Source organism: Muscardinus avellanarius (assembly GCF_963383645.1).
Source record: "Muscardinus avellanarius genome assembly, chromosome: 18".
Lineage (NCBI taxonomy): Eukaryota > Metazoa > Chordata > Mammalia > Rodentia > Gliridae > Muscardinus > Muscardinus avellanarius.
Genome location: NC_137804.1, coordinates 9501295 through 9518881, shown reverse-complemented (window position 1 = coordinate 9518881; position 17587 = coordinate 9501295). Strand labels below are relative to the sequence as shown.

Below are 17587 nucleotides of genomic sequence, written 5' to 3'. Positions count from 1 at the left end.
GTGTGTAAATGAAGCAGCTTCTGAAAAGTGTGGCGAGTGCTTTGAGAGGAGAAACCATGAGAGGATGGGAGGAGGGACCAGCCTGGCCCTGCAGCCCAGGGAGCGCCGACTCTGGGCTCCTGCAGCCCGCTCCCTCCGCACAGGGCCTGCAGGGAGGGAGCCGAGGACCGAGACCACTGCTGTGGTGCCACCCTGCACTTCCAGGAGCCAGCCGTTTCCCTCCAGGAACACCACTTGGGCCATGCCAGTTCAAGTCTCTGTAAGTGCAAAACATTTTTGGCAAAGTGGAAAATAGAAAACCTCAAATCTCATTGATTAAAAAAAGGCGCTCATGATTATTGCCCACTTATACCTCAGTGAGTGCGGTATTTACATGTGTAGTGATACTCGGCAGATGTGTACACAGTGCGTGTGTGCACGTAGACAATGTGTACACACACGCCCCAAATGGCTCTTGAATAAATTCAACCCTCTGATAGTTGGCGGCACGTTGTTCACAGCATATAACCTCTGTTACGGTTTCTCGGGTACTAACGAGGTCTCGGTGAATGCCAACAGAACCTTGGTACTGTACCACTTTAATTCCTACAAAAACAGGGCTGTTTAGGAAAGCTCTGCACCTCCCTCAGTGTGCCTTCCAGAGGGGATTGAAGTAGACCCAGCCGTCGCCCTGAAAGAGAGGAAGGAGGAGTTACATGGAGACCTGAGCAGAGTGCAGGGAGGAGGGCAGGGCAGGCCCTGGCACCAGGATCGGAGAGCGGCCTTCCTGGCCCGGCCAAGCCACGCGCACCTGTGCCCGCTCACCAAGCCTCGCTGCGCTCACTGCTCTCCGAGCCTGTGACCTAACTGCATTTCAAGAGGAAGCCAGCAGCGTGAAGGAAGGGCTCAGCTGGTTTACGTGGGAAGGAAACGGCCAAGACGTACTGGAGACAAAGCGCGGTGCCCACGTGTGGACTGGCCTGTGGGGCCCGTGACCCCGAGGGGAGCCCGCCGGGCGCTTCTCCAGGGCGGCCACGATAGGCCGGCACACTGATGACCACCTCAGCTAAAGGAAAGGGCCAGGCTCCCAATGGCGCATCCCCTGGTGCCGAGCCAGAGGAACGATCCAAGGGTGCTGGTTCTTCACGTGTCCTCAGAAGCCAGGTTACCAGCTGCCTCAGGGGCAGGACCCACCTCACGGAGGATCCCTTGAGGACCTGCTCCCCTGGGCAAGGCTCCCTGCAGTCCCCATGCAGCGACCTTCCTGTGTGCAGAGCCAGCCTCTGCGTCCTCCAGTCCGTGACCCTGGGGTCCTGCCCAGAGCCCACCTCCAAGCTACTCTGCTGCTCCAAGTCCCACAGCCTGTCTACACGGGCAGGTCCCTCAGCACGAGTCAGGTCAGCCGGACCTGGGCTGAAGGAGGCTCCACAGGTTCATTTAGATGACACCACTGCAAATATCAGATTTCCTATGAAAATCCAGACTCTGTGACCTAGAGGTGAGCGGTGTTCCTACACATAGGCTCCTGCACTGTTTCTCTCTGCCCTTCTCCCTAGTGTTAGCATGGAGTATTCTCTTGAGGGACCAGCCTTATAAACTGGCTTTTACACCCTAACTTGCTCTTCTGTTTGCAGAATGCATCTCGATCACTCCACAAAGGCCTAAGCACTGGGGCTTCGGCTGGACGGTCCCTGGTGACCCGCGATCGTGATTGTTTCTGCTTTTGAGCGGTGGCAGTGTCCGGCAGAGGACTCCCTAGCAGGAGTTTCCCCTCCAAGACCCCTCCGGTTCAGCCACCCTCAGGGGCTCCAACCCACCCCGGGTGGAGATGGGATGTGAAGCTGCTTTTCCTGAATGGAACACTGTCCAGGTGTGCAAGGCCCTCCCACGTGTGCAAGGCCCTCCCAGGCAAGCTAGTGGGGTTTTCTGATGGAGGGGTTGCTCAGTTCTGCCCTCTGGTGGTTTAAGCAGAAAAACCTCCCTGGATTCCGTTCCAAAGCTGCAGCTAGTCAAGCCGTCCCTGATCCACCCCAGGACCTCCTCTGTCCCGTCCACCCAACCGCTTGACTAGCAAGGAAAACCCGCGAGCCTTTTGCGCAGAGCAGGCCCGCTAGTGGGCGGGAGCCATGGAGGGCAGCAGTTACCTCTTGGATAAAGTATTTGGGCTGCCATGGCGTGCGGAGGCTCTCCCGCCTCCCTTCCTCCGCTCGCTGCTTCTCCTCCAGGCGCCGCTTCTGCTCCGTGGCCGCATCGATGTCCCCTAGCCGCAGGTATCGCGTGACCTCCTGCCAGAGGTTCCTGGGACACAGGAAGGAGAGGAGTGAGGCGGGGCTGCCATCAGGGGATGATGGGGCAGCGCAGGAAGGGCTCTAGATGGAGCCCCGGGGCGGCTCATCCAGGAACCTGGAAGCCACAGGAGCCAGGGCGGCCTGGCCCTGCAGCTGCACTTGTCCTGAGCAACGTGCCTTTCCTTGAGTGTCTGGCCATAAATCTACAAATAGCGATAGACGAAGGGAGCAGACTCTCACACCGTGTCTACCATACACACAGCTAAGCGTTCTACACGAAGCCCACTTACTCCTCAGGCCCCATGATACGTCATAGTCATCCCCACCGTACAGAGATCATCAAGGTCCACATAAGCCTAAGTGACTTGCACCAAGTCACCAAACTGATGAACAGGAACGGTGCTGCGCTCCAAGGGAGCCCAGGGAGGAGGCAGAGGAATTGGGGATGGACTGGGGGCGTGTTTATGGTGTGGACCACCACCTCCAGGTCCACACACAACGCAGCTTCTCTGGCTCATGAGGAGGCAGCCTGCTTCCGCCCAGGCCTTCCCAGGGAGCAGCCTGGATACGGAGCGTTATGCTCTGTTCTAGAGGGCCAGGAAGAAGCCTTTACACAAAAGGGACTATCAGAACTGTCAGCCATGTTGATCCCCAGCCGGGCTCCCAGGAGAGGATGCCGCTGCACCCGGGCACAAGCCAGGGTGCCTGCTGCAGGCACTCCCCACAGTGGGCACGCACAGGACCTCACTAAACAGCTGAGGCTGGCCACGAATCTGTGATCCTCCTGTTTCAGCCTCCCGAGTACTAGGATTACAAGTGTGCGCCACCATCCTCAGCTAACAGTCCCTTTTTTAGAGCAAGAAAAGCTTCGGGAGCTGGGATATAAAGCCTGGTGTCATAGCTCTTGCTGTTTCTACAATGGCCTGGTACCTGATTCAACAAGGAGAGTCCATCAGCGGAGGAGCAGATGATGTGAAGTGTGCGCACAATGGAACACTGTTCGGCCGTAACAGCATAATGAAATCCGGCCATTCACAGCCACACAAACAGAACCAAAGGGCGTCGTTAAGCCAGACACAGAAGAGCACCTTCCTCTGCACATAGGCTAGAAAAGTGGGCTTCGTAGACCAGGAGAGGCGGGGGAAGGGAGGAGCGTGGACAGAGGGAGTCGAAACGGGAACTAAAACGCAGTCAGACGCCAGGAGTGAGTTCTAGCGCTGCAGAGCACAGTGGAGTGATGCCCTTCACACGAGGCTTTATGTATTTCAGAAAGAAGTAGAAGAGAGTTCAAAGGTCAGCACAGAGATGATCGGGTTAAAGGAGATGCAAATGCCAAGGACCCTTACTTGATGGTTACACACTGTATATGTGTATTGGAACTCAGCCGGGCGTGGTGGCGCACACTTGTAATCCCAGCATTCGGGAGGCTGAGACAGGAGGATCGCAGTTTGCAGACAGCCTCAGCTACTATTTAAGCCCTTTGCAACTCAGTGAGACCCTGTATCAAAATAAAGAATAAAAAATAAGCCGGGCGTGGTGGCGCACCCCCCCAAAAAAAATCCCATGATAAGCCAGTGCCCCAGCTTAGAAGGCAGAGACCTCTGTGGGCTGGGCGGGACCCTGCGCAGGATGAGCTCACAACTGGATGTCTGCTCTGCTCCACGCTGGGCATCGGGCATCGGCTCCCTTCCCAGGGGCCTAGCTGGAGACTGGAGGCCTCCCTAGGGCTGGTACCACAGCGAGGCTAAGACAACTGGTCTAACCACGGGCCCACATAGCCTCTCTGAGAGTCCCTCCCGGACTCTGCAGATGGGCTCCGGTGTCCAGAGCAGCAGGAGGCCCTTGAACCAGCCACTCCGCTTCACAAGCAGCTTCCTCCGCAGAGAACAAGACCGGGTTGGTTTGATTCCCCCATAATCCAGCTCTATACTTCAGAAAAGTCCACAGACAAGAGAAGGCATGCCCTCTCCCTCCCTCTGGCTCCAGACTCCATCCCTGCTCTGAGCTCTGAGACCCTGAAGGACGATGGAGGCAGCAGAGGGTCTGTGTGAGGAGCCGCAAAGCTACCCTCACATCCGACATCCTGACATGTTGGAACAGTAGCAAGGCGTGAGAGTTCTCAGCTGCGGGCTGGAAATAACAGTACTTGGGAGGCTGAGGCAAAAAGATCACAGGTTCTTGTGCCAGCTGCAGCTACTTAGGCCTTTTGCAACTCAGACCCTGTTTTATTTTTTATTTTATTTTATATAATATATATATAATTTTATTATTATTTTATTTTATTTTATTTTTTTTGGTGGTACTGGGGTTCCTGGAAACCCTTCTACCTCTGGGCTACACTTCCAGACACCTATTTTTTATTTTTTTTATTTGGAAACAGGGTCTCTTAAGCCAGCATGGCTGGCTTCAAAGCTGTGTGATCCTCCTGTCTGCACCTCCCAAGCGCAGGGATTACAAGCGTGCGCCACTATGTCCGGCCTATTTTTTTATTTTTATTTTATTTATTTTATTTATTTATTGGTGGTACTGGGGATGGAACCCTTCTACTTCCGGGCTACACTCCCAGCCCTATTTTTTTTTATATTTTATTTGAAAACAGGGTCTCTTAAGCCAGCGAGTCTGGCTTCGAACCTGCACGATCCTCCCGTCTCCGCCTCCCAGGCGCGGGGATTACAAGCGTGCGCCACCATGTCCGGCAGAGAGACCCTGATTTAAAATAAGGAATAAGAAATAGGGCTGGGAGTGTAGCTTGCAGGTAGAATGCCCCTGGGTTCCATCAAAATGGATGCTCAGGAAGGGGGTGAGCTCTCCCTCTGACACAGAGCGCCAACACTTACTGTCCCCAAATAAACAAGGAAAAGCGCACTAACCCGTCCACCAAGCGCCTCCATGCTTAAGAAGCGCCGCTGTGGTGCGCTGGTCGTACTCAGTCGCACCCCCACTTTATTTCCGCTTAACCAGCACTCCTATTCACTGCAGACTCTTCTAAGAATAGCAAACCCGTTCACGGAATCATTTGGAATTTCATTTGAACCCTACGCCGCGTTTATAAAAGGAAGCGCGCTTTTAGATTAGCACGGGGCCTGGCAGACATTCCCCGTGAAGGGCCAGACAGTAGCATGGAGGCGCTGCGGGCATATGGTCTCGGTCACAACTACTTAACTCCGCTGCGTGGCGGGAAGGCAGCCATCGACCATATGTAAACCGTGGACAGCTGCGGAGGATCCTGGCTGTGCGCCAGTGAAGCCCTATTGACAAAAGCAGCCGCAGACCAGGGCGACCCAGGGGCCACCGTCTGCCGGTGCCCTAGATCGGAGAATCAAGTCGGCGTGTTTCAAGAGAATTCTGGTAAATGCCTATACAAGCATCGCTGTAAGTGCCTGCATATATTCACACCATAGGGTGGATATACTAGGTCGGTTTCCATAGGTTACTGAACCATTGTCCAAATGGCGGGACGGTTAGATGTTTAATTTCCCTTTTCCTTCTTTCCGTTTTTTGGACTGGGAGAGGACTGAACCCAGAGGTGTTCTACCTCCAAGTTATATCCCCAGGCCGATTTTATTTATTTATTATTTGGAAATAGGATCTCACTAAGTTGTAGAGAGGCTCATTAAGTTGCCGAGGCTGGCTGTAAACCCATGATCCTCCTGTCTCAGCCTCCCAAGTACTGGGATTACAAGCGCATGTCACCACGACCAGCCAGCGGTGTTTTCTTTCGTTTGTTTTCTTTTATTTTTTTTTTCTAAAAAAAAGTAGCTGGACATAGTGAGTTCACATCTGTAATCCTAGAACGTGGGAGGCAGAGACAAGAGGACTGCAGGTTAAAGGCCAGCCTCAGCAACTTTTCAAGACCCTCAGCAACTTAGTGGGACCCTGTTTCAAAATAAAAAAATAAAAAAGACTGAGGGTGTAGCTCAGAAGTAGAATGCCTCTGAGTTCAATCCCTAGTACCAAGCAAAAAAGCAACTTATTTTTAAAATCTTTTTTAATTTAAATTTTTTTCCCTGAGAATATAAAGCCACCGAATCTTGCATGTAAACCATGCGTATTCCCACAGGGAAGCCTGGCTATCAATTTTATTACCCCCTTGCCAGCACTGAGTTTTTTTAAAATAACACTGGTAACCTGCTTTAAAAAAAAAAAAGTATCTCCTTGCTCTCCCAGTCCTTTGATGAACAGCCTCTCTGTAATTAATGTTGCAACCAAGGAACGTATAAGTGGAACTGGCAAACATTTTCAGGACAGACACTGAAAGTCCACCAGACTATGTCCACAGTCCACGGGGTGACCGCAGGACCGCTAGGAGAGAAGCAGCCTGCTTCCGCCCAGGGCACAGGCAGGGAACCGAGGAGCCAGCCCGGCTCGCCAGCCTCGCCCCCGGCGCGCGGCCGCCCCCACCTGGACTCCATGGGCCCCTGCTTGTCCAGGGGCCTGATCTTCTTGGGGTACACCGGCAGCGTCGTCGTGTCGATGACTTTGGTCTCCCCGTTGCTGTAGGTGAACTCCAGGGTCCCATTCCACTCCCCGTGCGCTTTGCACACGACCGTGTTGGTGGGGCTGTGTTTCACCTCCGCCGTAACCCTGGGTGAATGGAGAATGAATGGATGAGGCACTTCTTTCAAAAGACTTCAAAAGCGGTGTTCATATTTAGAAATGTCTTACAAGGGTTGGGGAGGAAGGGTTGGTTTTGCACTTTTGTTTAAAGACTAGCTCTTTTTTTTTTTAATTATTTTTTGCAGGCCTGGGGATGGAACCCAGGGCCATTTGACCTCTTTTGAAAAATAGAGCTGCCCTATTTTTTAGTCTTTATTTTGAAGCCGGGTCTCACTGAGTTGCAGAGGGCCTCACCATCTGAGGCTGTCTGCGAACCACGATCCTCCGGTCTCAGCCTCCCGAATGCTGGGACGACAAGCGTGCGCCACCACGCCTGGCAATTTTGTTGTTGTTGTTGTTGTTGTTAGTACTGGAGATGGACCTCAGGAGCATCCTTCCTCTGAGCTACAACCCCAGCCTTATTTTTTATTCTTTCTTTTGAAACAGGGTCTAAGTTGCAGAGGGCCTCACTAAGTAGCTGAGGCTGGCTGCGGACCTGTGATCCTCCTGTCTCAGCCTCCTAGGTACTGGGATTACAAGCGTGCGCCACCACGATGGCTAAAGAATAGCTCTTAAAATATAATCTAATATCCTTGATCAGAAAGAAAAAGGCGTAAAAGAGGCGAGGTCTCAACAGCCTGCTGATTGGAGGAGCAACGTTTGCTTCTGAGTTCTGATAAACACGCACACAATAGTTACATTAGATCAGTGTTGTCATTGGGATGGAAATCAAGCGAGTCAGTAAAAAATGAAAGAAAATAGATTCCTCTTCTCCAGTTTGGCATCTAATTGTCCTCCGTGTGTGTGTGTGTGTGTGTGTGTGTGTGTGTGTGTGTGCGCCCGTGTGCGCGCGTGCTACTAGGGATTGAACCTGGGGAGGGACAGTCTACCCCTGAGCTATACCCCCCAGCCCTATTTTATTTATTAGGTGGAAACAGGGTCTAAGTTGCCAAGGGCCTCGTTAAGTTGCTGGGGCTGGCCTCGAGCCTGTGGTCCTCCTGTCTCAGCTCCCGTACTGGGATCAAGGTACGCGCCACCACGCTAGGCACACAGTGCTCTATTTTGACCACAAAACCTGAATGTGGGGAAGGAGGAAGAGCTGCTCAATCCTTAAACAAGTTCAGTTCTGAATGTGGGTCAAACACGCGCCTCACAGACCCAACAAAGCTCTCGCTGGGAGAGGAGGGCAGCCGCTGGCCCCTTGGATGAGGGCCGGCGAGGCCCCGGCTCCCTCCCCCCCCCTCCCGCGAAGCCACCCAGTGCTCAGCAGCAGCAGCTGGGGCCCACCATCCTCTCTTTCCCAGGGCTGCTTTATCCCGAGAATCACCAGGCCCCAGCCCCTGGGTGAGAGCCGACGTCACCCCCTCACCCCAAGCTGCAGCTCTGTAGAAACCCAGCAAAACCAAGGCAGCGCCCAGGGAACCCAGGGAGGGCTCAGCTCCTCAGCCACCCGCGGGCTCAGGCCAAATGGCAGCTTCCAGGTACAGCCACGGGAGTTTCTGCGGAGCCCGATCCGGCCGGTTCCTCGGCGCAAGGGGAGGGCGCGGGTGGCGCCCGTGGTGCCCGGGAACATGCCGAGCGGCTCCCTGTGCAGGGAGACACCAGGCTGCCTTTGCCAATCTCCGTGGCATTTCAGCTACCAACGCGGCATCGCAGACTGTGCAGGTGCGAAACGGACACAGCATCTCTGTGGGCCGGGGAGAAGGGCAGAGGCGGCTTTGCTTAAGGGTAGGTCGGCTCTGAAGGAGGCGTTTATAGCCAGAGCCTGGGCTTCTTCAAGGAGCAGAACTCTGCTGCAGTTAAGACTTGGGCTTCCCCTGCCTTTAAAAAGCAGAAATTGAGCCGGGCGTGGGGGCACATGCTTGTAATCCCAGTACTTAGGAGGCTGACATAGGAGGATCGCAGGTTCATGGCCAGCTTCAGGTACTTAGGCCCTCCACAACTGGGTGAGACCCTGTTTCCAAATAAAAAATAAAATAGGGCTGGAGGTGCAGCTCAGAAGCAGAATGTGCCTGCATTCAATCCCCAGTACTGGGGGGGGGGGGGAGGCAGGAAGGAAGGAAATGGCCCTATCTCCTAGGTATGGGATACAGGATTCAGGAGTTAATGGAGCCAGGTAACAACAAGTGGGGAACCCTCTGACAGTGTTTGGCTACACAGATCAAGTTGTTCCAGAGCAGAAAATCAGTTCATGGCAAAAAATAGAAGTTCCCTTCATTCTTTAGGGTGCATAGTGGCACACACTTGTAATCCCAGTACTTGAGAAGCAGAGAAAGGAGGATTGCAGGTTCAAGACCAACCTCAGCAACTTAGGGAGCTGCTCAGCAATCTAACAAGACCCTTTAAAAAAATTAAAAGGGCTGGGCGCGGTGGCGCACGCTTGTGATCCCCGCGCTTGGGAGGCTGAGACAGGAGGGTCGCGCAGGTTCGAAGCCAGCCTCAGCTGGTTTAAGAGACCCCGTTTCCAAATAAAATATAAAATAGGTCTGGGAGTGTAAGCCCGGAGGTGGAAGGCCCCTGGGTTCCATCCCCAGTACCACACCAAAAAATAAATAAAGTAAAACAATTAAAAGGAGAGCCGGGTGTGGTGGCGCACGCTTGTAATCCCCACACTTGGGAGGATGAGACAGGAGGGTCGCACAGGTTCGAAGCCAGCCTCAGCTACTTAGTGAGGCTCTCAGCAACTTAGTGAGACCCTGTTTCCAAATAAAATATTTTAAAAAAATAGATCTGGGAGTGTAGCCCCGAGGGAGAAAAGGCCCTGGGTTCCACCCTGAATACCACCAAAAAAAAAAAAAAAAGGAAAGGGGTGCAGCTCAGAGGTAGAATGCCCTAAAGTTCAATCCCCAGTACCAGAAAAAAAAAGTGGGGTGAGCTTTAAAAAAAAAAACTGCCCTACAAAGTGGGGAAAGACACACAGCTTAGAAAACACTTGTTAACTTCTTCCTGATTTCCAACTCACCCCGCAGCTGACGCTCAATCAATCCTACAGTGGAGAAAGGAAGCCCCGGGCACCGGGAAGACACCAGCCCTGACCACGCCCCGATCACGCCCCTCCCTGGCCACGCCCCCGCCCCGCCCCCGCCGCCCCCTACCTGTGCACTTTGCCTCCGTAGAAGGGCTTGGTGTGGAAGGTCACGGTGGCCGCGTAGCCGGTCTTGGCGCAGTTGATGTGCACCTTCCCCCCGAGCTCCACCCAGGGGATGGTGAGGATGGAGCGGGCGTAGGCACTGGGCAGCGTGAACACGTACTCCTCCCCGTGGTCCAGGAGCCGCAGCACACCTCCAGGGAGAGAGGGCAAAGTCAGGGCGCAGGGTGGCCAGGGCCGCCGGGGAGCGGACCAAGCACGCTGTGGTCAGGCCTCCAGCCGGGAGACTTCCATTTGAAATTCCACAGATCGCTTTTACCGATAAGCAGAAGGCAGAGCATTCAGATTTTCTAACTGACCAACTTAAGATGATTTTGTAGCGCGTCTGTCTGGATTAGAGGGCCCCAAACAGCCCCTGGGGGCCGCAGGAGCTCAGAGGCGGCTGGCACTCCTGGGCCCCTTTGCCCACCAGATCCAGCCGCCTCCCCAGGCCCCGTGCCGCACCAGGTCCTGGGCCTTGGCCTGGGTTTGGAAGAATAGTGGAGGGCGGCTCAGCCCACAGCAACAGGGCTCGGGGTGAGGCTGGCAGGGCAGCCCCCGCCTGAGAACATGGCCTGCAGGGTTCCCTGACTGCTCTCAGCGCCAGAGCCGCACTCTGTGCAGCAACCCGGGTGACTCCATGGCCTAGGAAGCCCTTGATTTATTTTTATTTTTATTTATGGTACTGGGGATGGAACCCAGGGGCATTCGACCTCCGAGCTACACCCCCTGCCCTATTTTTTATTCTTTATTTTGAAACCAGGTCTCACTGAGTTGCAGAAGGCTTCCTTAAGTAGCTGAGGCTGTCCGCGAACCGTGATCCTCCTGTCTCAGCCTCCCGGATGCTGGGATTACAAGCATGTGCCACCATGCCCAGCTCTAATGAAGCCCTTTATTATTATTTTTTTTTTTTTTTTGGTGGTACTGGGGGGTGGAACCCAGAGGCTTTCTACCTCCGGGCTATACTCCCAGACCTATTTTATACTTTATTTGGAAACAGGGTCTCACTAAGTTGCTGAGAGCCTCACTAAGTAACTGAGGCTGGCTTCGAACCTGTGTGATCCTCCTGTCTCAGCCTCCCAAGTGTGGGGATTACAAGCGTGCGCCACCACGCCCGGCCTTAATGAAGCCCTTTATAACGGGGTTCGCTGGAGTCCAGTACGCCGCAGCCCAAAGGCCCGTGGACCTACGTTCAAAATATTCAGGGGGATCTTAGACATCATTTTTAGGATGAAGAGTTGGGAAATAATATTAGTTCCCACCCGCTTAGCACATTCATGGACTGTGCAGAGAATAGGTAAAAATGAAAATAAAAAAAGGTATCAGACCTCTGCCCCCACCTGAAAGGAGTTCCAGAACCTGTTGTTTTGTTTTGTTTTGTTTTGTTTTGTTTTGTTTGCGGGTCTGGGGATGGAACCCAGGGGCATTCGACCTCCGAGCTACACTCCCTGCCCTATTCTTTATTCCTCATTTTGAAACAGGGTCTTACTAAATAGCTGAGGCTATCCAGAAACTGTGATCCTCCGGTCTCAGCCTCCCAAATGCTGGGATTACAAGTGTGCGCCACCACGCCCGGCTTCTCCTTTTTTTTGTTTGTTTCTCAAGGTTTGTTTTGTTTTGTTGGTACCAGGGATCGAACCCAGGGGCATCCTACCTCGCAGCCCTGTTTTATTTTTCGTGTTGAAACAAGGTCTCACGAAGTTGCCGAGGGTCTCCCTAAATCGCTAAAGCTGGCCTCCACCCTGCACTCCTCCTTCCTGTCTCAGCCTCCCAGCTACTGGGATTACAGATGTGCACCACCACCTGGCTTCCTGGGGTCTTAATAGCAACAAACACTTCTACCGATTGCAGGAAAATCTCCAAAAAAATACAGGTGACGAAATATTCTCTACGTGCCAGAAAAACGCCTTTGCTTTTATACTGCGACAGTCACCAAACACTCCCGCCACCATGCCCGGCGAGAGCACTCATTCCAAAGCCACCCAGCTGCTTACTCCTGTCTCAGGCCATCTCAATGCCCTTAAGGACCGTCCTACTGAAAACTACGACATCCGTCCCCCCCTCTCCCATCCTCCCCCCCTTTCCTTAGAGCCAAGCGCACCAGGGCTTCATGCAGGCACCTGGACTTCTGCCCCACCCACACTGGGGTGTGAGCCCCTGGGGATGGGGACTTCTGGTGCGTGGCCTCGGTGGGCACCTCGGGGACCGGGCCCATCACTTCACAGAGGGATGCATGGGCGCATGGAGAAGCCAGGGGATCTGTGGAGCCTCCACGGTGCTAGGAGGCTGGCTTGCCCACGTGGCTGTATAACACAGAGGAACCGCCTTTGTAGATAATGCATAAATACAAACGGAGGGTGTGAGCGTCCCGACCCGCTCCAGCACACACACGCACTCCATCTTCAGAGAATGGATTATGGGGGAGCTTCGGATAAGCCATTAAAGCCACACGGAAAGCCACAAGAGTCTCCTGAATAGCAATTTTTGTTTTGAAACCAAGAGAGAGGTTTTGCTGGAATCTCGGGGCATGCCAACAAACTGCGAACTCAGCCCCAGATAAGATGAAGATGAACGCGGCTCCCGTTTCTTATTACAAACTCACAGATACAAATCAACGCAGACACAAGCCGGGCTGCATCACACTCACGGGGCCCTGCTGCCTGGCTTTAACCCCAACATCGCCGTACGAGGCTGCCTCCCTGGGCCTCGCTCTGGAGAGAAGCTGGCGTACCAGGCAACAAGCAGAAACCGGGCTGAAACCTCTGTAACCAGGAGCTGAAAATAAACCTTTTTCCCCTATAAGTGGACGGGTTTCAGGTGTTCTGTCACAGTGATGGAAAGCTGACCGGCACGTGAACACCCTCAGCTTGTGTCACTTGGACCCATGCACGGCCCACCGCTTCCAGGCCGCCTCACACTCTTCCCCCGATGGTGCACAAGGCTGCCCCGCCTTTCCTGCTCGGGGTCTTTGATCAGATGTCACAGCGAGGCCTGCCACGCCAGCCATCATTCTGCCTAAAAGCTCTCCCGACTCCTGGCCCAGCTTCCTTTTCCCCCGTAGCGCTCACCCTCCTGCCACGCAGCCCAAGACAGATTGCCATATTTCCCTAAGACAGATTGCCGTATTTCCCTCCCGGTAGACAGAGTAGAACCGAAACTTCAGAAGGGCTAGAGGTGGTGTTTTTGTTTTGTTTGTTCTGTGTCCTCAAGTATCCACAGCTCTTAAGACCTACCTAGCACATAGTAGGTGCTCAATAAAAGCCGTGCTCAGAAAATGCAAGTGTTCTTAAAGCGAGGGATATGGGGAGGCTTCACGGAAGCTGAAAGCCAGAGTGTGTCTTAGATATTTTTCTGTCCTTCCTTCCTTCCTTCCTCTTCCCTCCTGCCCTCTCTCCTTCCCCTTTCTTTCTTTCTTTCTTCCTTCTTTTCTTCCTTCCTTTCTTGGGAGAGAGTCACAGTCTTCACGTCTCAAGGGAATCTGCGGCTCCCGAATGTTTCAGAACCGCCAACACAGGCGCTTCCATTTAACAAGGATCATTACAGGTTTCTTCAAAAAATGAATAAACTTCCTTCACAGCTATCTGCTGAAAGAGGAACCAGCAACCCGCCAGTGGCGTGATTACCCCCGTGCCGGCCTCAGAATCTCTAGCAACAGAGTCAAGAGGTTCGCCTTGGGGGTTTTTATGAGCAGCTTTTGAGCAGACAGCCCATTACCCTCACCGTCACTGAGGCAGAACCCTGGGGAGGAGGAATAGAGACGTGTTGTCGCAGATTTGGGACCGACCTTAATACGTCCGAGAGAATAAGGTGTGTGTGAGGCGGTGCAGGCGCCTGCGCAGTGCGTGGAGATCCCGGGAAGCCTTTGGCCAGGGAAATGGCCGCATCCCATCCCGTCCATCACCTGGGGCCCAGAGAGACCAGCCGACCTGGCCCAAGATCTGCTCCTCTCTCCCACCCACCCCCTAATTCCAAAAATAATTAATAGAATAGAATATACAATTGCATGCACGCACACGCCTTAGCCACCACCTACGGGGCATACAAGTCCCCTGCCGGCCAAACCCCAGCGCAGCCTTACCTTCTCCAATCATGGAGACCCCCACGGACATGCCCATGAACTTGCTTTTGGTCCAGACGTGAGTGTTAACGCACAGTCTCTTCTCTTTGCACTCACAGTAGAAGCAGGAGATAGGCGGGTGGTGAGACACCTGCTCGGCCACAAACCTCAGCTTGTAGCTCTGGGAAGGGTCCCCGGCCGCGGGGGGCTCGGGGCAGCCGGCGGGGGAGGGGGGCGCAGTCCTCCTCGGCCGGACCCTGTCCTTGGGCACGTCCCAGGAGCAGTGGAAGGTCTCGCCGATGATGGGGTTGTAGGGCTTCTTGGCCAAGGCCCCCTTGCGGCCCTCGTGGAAGGCGGTGAGATAATACTCCACGAAGCCGATGGCTCTCTCCTCGGGCGTGGCCCCCGCAGTGACGGCCAGCAGCAGGTCCGGGTGCGCCATGAAGTCCGCGTACATCTCCAGCAAGGATCGCCTCTCCAGGATGAACGTGGGGAGCACCACCTGCGCTCGAGGGACAGAGGCAGATGCGAACCCGTGAATACGTGGGAGTCAGAAGGGCCGCCGGCCATCCCCAATGAATGCAAAACGGCCCGAGCCAGGGGTCCGCGCCTGACGACAGGTCGAGAAATGACACCAGAGAAATCAGCAGCATCTACATCAACCTGCTTCACAGGTGGGACTGTCCTGTGGGGTTTTCCCTTTGGTTATCTGGGCTGAAGCCACAGTCTCTGTGCCCCTCCCCGGCCCCATGGCTGCTGACATCCACCTCTGGACAATCTCCAGGGCTTCCTCCTCCTCCTTCCCCTCTTGCTGCATTTGCAAATAAGACACTTAATCATCTGTGTCTGGGGCGGGGAACACTGGTTAGCAGAGCCAAGAAGAGCTGAGTACTAATTGGGCTGCCTGGCTCCGACAGGGTGAGTGAGAGCCCAGCTGTCGAGACTGATGGCATCCAAATGGCCCGAAATCGCTGCTGCAGATTTATGGAACCATCGATAAGGCCTGCTTTTCTCTCCCATTAACATAATTAAGACAATGAACTTCGGAGAGAAGTGGGGGGGGGGAGACCTGCTCGAGTGACTCAGAGGACAATTAATTATATTTAAAGTTGCATCAATCTAGAAGCAAATAACTGAACTTCAGTTTGGGCTTTTAGGCCCTTAGAAATAGCTACAACAAAAGCTCAGACACTGGGAAAGGCAGAGGACTCTTCAGAGCCGGGCGTGGTGGCGCACGCTTGTAATCCCCGCGCTCGGGAGGCGGAGACAGGAGGATCGCGCAGGTTCCAAGCCAGCCGCGCTGGCTTAAGAGACCCTGTTTCAAAAATATAAAATAGGTCTGGGAGTGTAGCCCGGAGGTAGAAGGGCTTCCAGGAACCCCAGTACCACCAAAAAAAAAAAAAAAAAAAAAGGACTCAGAGTGACAGCTCCCTCCCTGAGAAGGATGGCCCAGAGCGGGGTCAATGCTCTTCAAAGAATCATCCCAAGGTCGTGACCTTGGGAGCCACCTGCAGGATGCTCCGGTCTCCAACTGGCACACACTCAGAGCAAACAGGCAAGGAGAGACCAAGGCCATACGAGGTTCACGTATGTAGCACCAGCACCGTGTGTGTGCGCTGCAGAGGGGCGGTGCCCGAGAGCGAACCCAGGGGCATTCTATACCCAAGCTACGCCCCCAGCTCTTTTAAATTGTTTTTTTTGTTTGGTTTGGTTTAGTTTTGAAATAGAGTCTAGAGTCTCACTAGGTTGCTGAGACTGTCGTCAAACGTGTGATTCTCCTATCTCAGCCTCCCAAGTCCCGGGAATGCAGGCTTGTGCCACCATGCCTGGCTGAACATTCGTGTAACACTTCCAGAAAACTGGAGGAAGTACCCAGGAACCCAACCTTACAAAATAAAGGGCAGGTAATCTGCTCTGCCAAATTATTATTATTATTTTTTTTTTTGGTGGTACTAGGGGTGGAATCCAGAGACTTTCTACCTCTGGGCTATACTCCCAGACCTATTTTATACTTTATTTGGAAACAGGGTCTCACTAAATTGCTGAGAGCCTCACTAAGTAGCTGAGGCTGGCTTCGAACCTGCGATATCCTCCTGTCTCCGCCTCCCAAGCGCGGGGATTACAAGTGTGCGCCACCACGCCCGGCTCCAAATGATTTTTTTACCTAAATAAATAACTAACTGCTGGTGAAGATGTGGGGAAATTGGAACTCTTCTAGAGTATTGATGGGATTGTAAATTAGTTCAGCAGTTTGGAGATCAGTGTGGAGATTTCTCAGAAAGCTGAGAACAGACCCACCATATGATCCAGCTATTCCACTCCTAGGTATCTTCCCAAAGGGGCTGAAACCAGAGAACTACAGTAACACTTGCAAACCCATGTTCATAGCAGCACAGTGCACAGTAGCCAAATTATGGGACCAACCTGGGTGTCCATTAGCAGATGGATGGATTACAAAATTATGAGATATCCACACAATGGAATTCTACTGAGCAATCAGGAAGAGCAAAATTATGTCATTTGCAAGAAAACAGAAGGCGTGGAGAACGTCATGTTCAGTGAGATGGGCCAGTCACAGAAAGTAAAGGGTCAGATGCTTTCTGGGGAGTCATCGCGAGACCAGACAGACTCCAGATAATGGAGGAGAAACTCCAGCAGCGGAGCCCGGGGAGGGGGAGCAATCTGGGGGAAGGGGAGGGGAGAGGGAGGCTCCATGAAGGAATACGTGAGAATATTAGTGTCCATCTCAATACCCTGTGTGGGGAAGGGGGGTAGGGAGGAGCCGAGGAAGCCCGTCCAGTGCTATGTGTGTGTGTCACTATCACCATGGTTTAATTATGATGTGAGACTATAACATATCGATAAAAGTATATAGAAATAAAGCAAGCCTGGGACCCTTCTGCGCAGAGGGCACTATGACACCCCACAGGTCACTTGCCCAGAAACTGGCCTGTCTGGTGACCGTGGTTAACTAAGGTGGACGCAGGAGTAGCCACCCAGGCAGGCTGGCGACCATCTGAGGGTGTCGACAATACACCTGTTTTTTTGGGGGGGTCTTTTGTGTTGTTGTTTTTTTTTTTTTTCGTTACGGGGATGAAACCCAGGAACATTCTTTTTTTTTTTTTTTTTTTTTTTTTGGTGGTACTGGGGTTCCTGGAAGCCCTTCTACCTCCGGGCTACACTCCCAGACCTATTTTTACATTTTCATTTTTGGAAACAGGGTCTCCTAAGCCAGCGCGCGGGGCTGGCTTTGAACCTGCGCGATCCTCCTGTCTCCGCCTCCCAAGCGCGGGGATTACAAGCGTGCGCCACCACGCCCGGCAAAACCCAGGAACATTCTACCTCCAAGCTACGCCCCTAGCCCTATTTTTCATTCTTTTTTTTTAAAGTTATTTTATTTTATTTATTTATTTATTTATTTATTTTGGTGGTACTGGGGTTCCTGGAAGCCCTTCTACCTCTGGGCCACACTCCCAGACCTATTTTTACATTTTTTAAATTTGGAAACAGGGTCTCCTAAGCCAGCGCGCGCGGCTGACT

At 53.2% G+C, this 17587-nt stretch overlaps 1 protein-coding gene across 2 annotated transcripts in view; it reads right to left on the bottom strand.

The window, feature by feature from the left end:
* Positions 1 to 625: 625 nt before the first annotated feature.
* Positions 626 to 17587, bottom strand: part of OSBPL10 (oxysterol binding protein like 10) — a gene marked incomplete at both ends in the record, with an annotated part of 220022 nt that continues 203060 nt past the window's right edge. For both annotated transcript variants that reach the window (XM_080715664.1, XM_080715665.1), the window contains 5 exons: positions 626 to 670; positions 2124 to 2277; positions 6669 to 6851; positions 9959 to 10145; positions 14069 to 14549. In XM_080715664.1, the coding sequence (XP_080571790.1) occupies positions 626 to 670; positions 2124 to 2277; positions 6669 to 6851; positions 9959 to 10145; positions 14069 to 14549 (1050 nt within the window). The remainder of the gene's footprint in view (positions 671 to 2123; positions 2278 to 6668; positions 6852 to 9958; positions 10146 to 14068; positions 14550 to 17587) is intronic.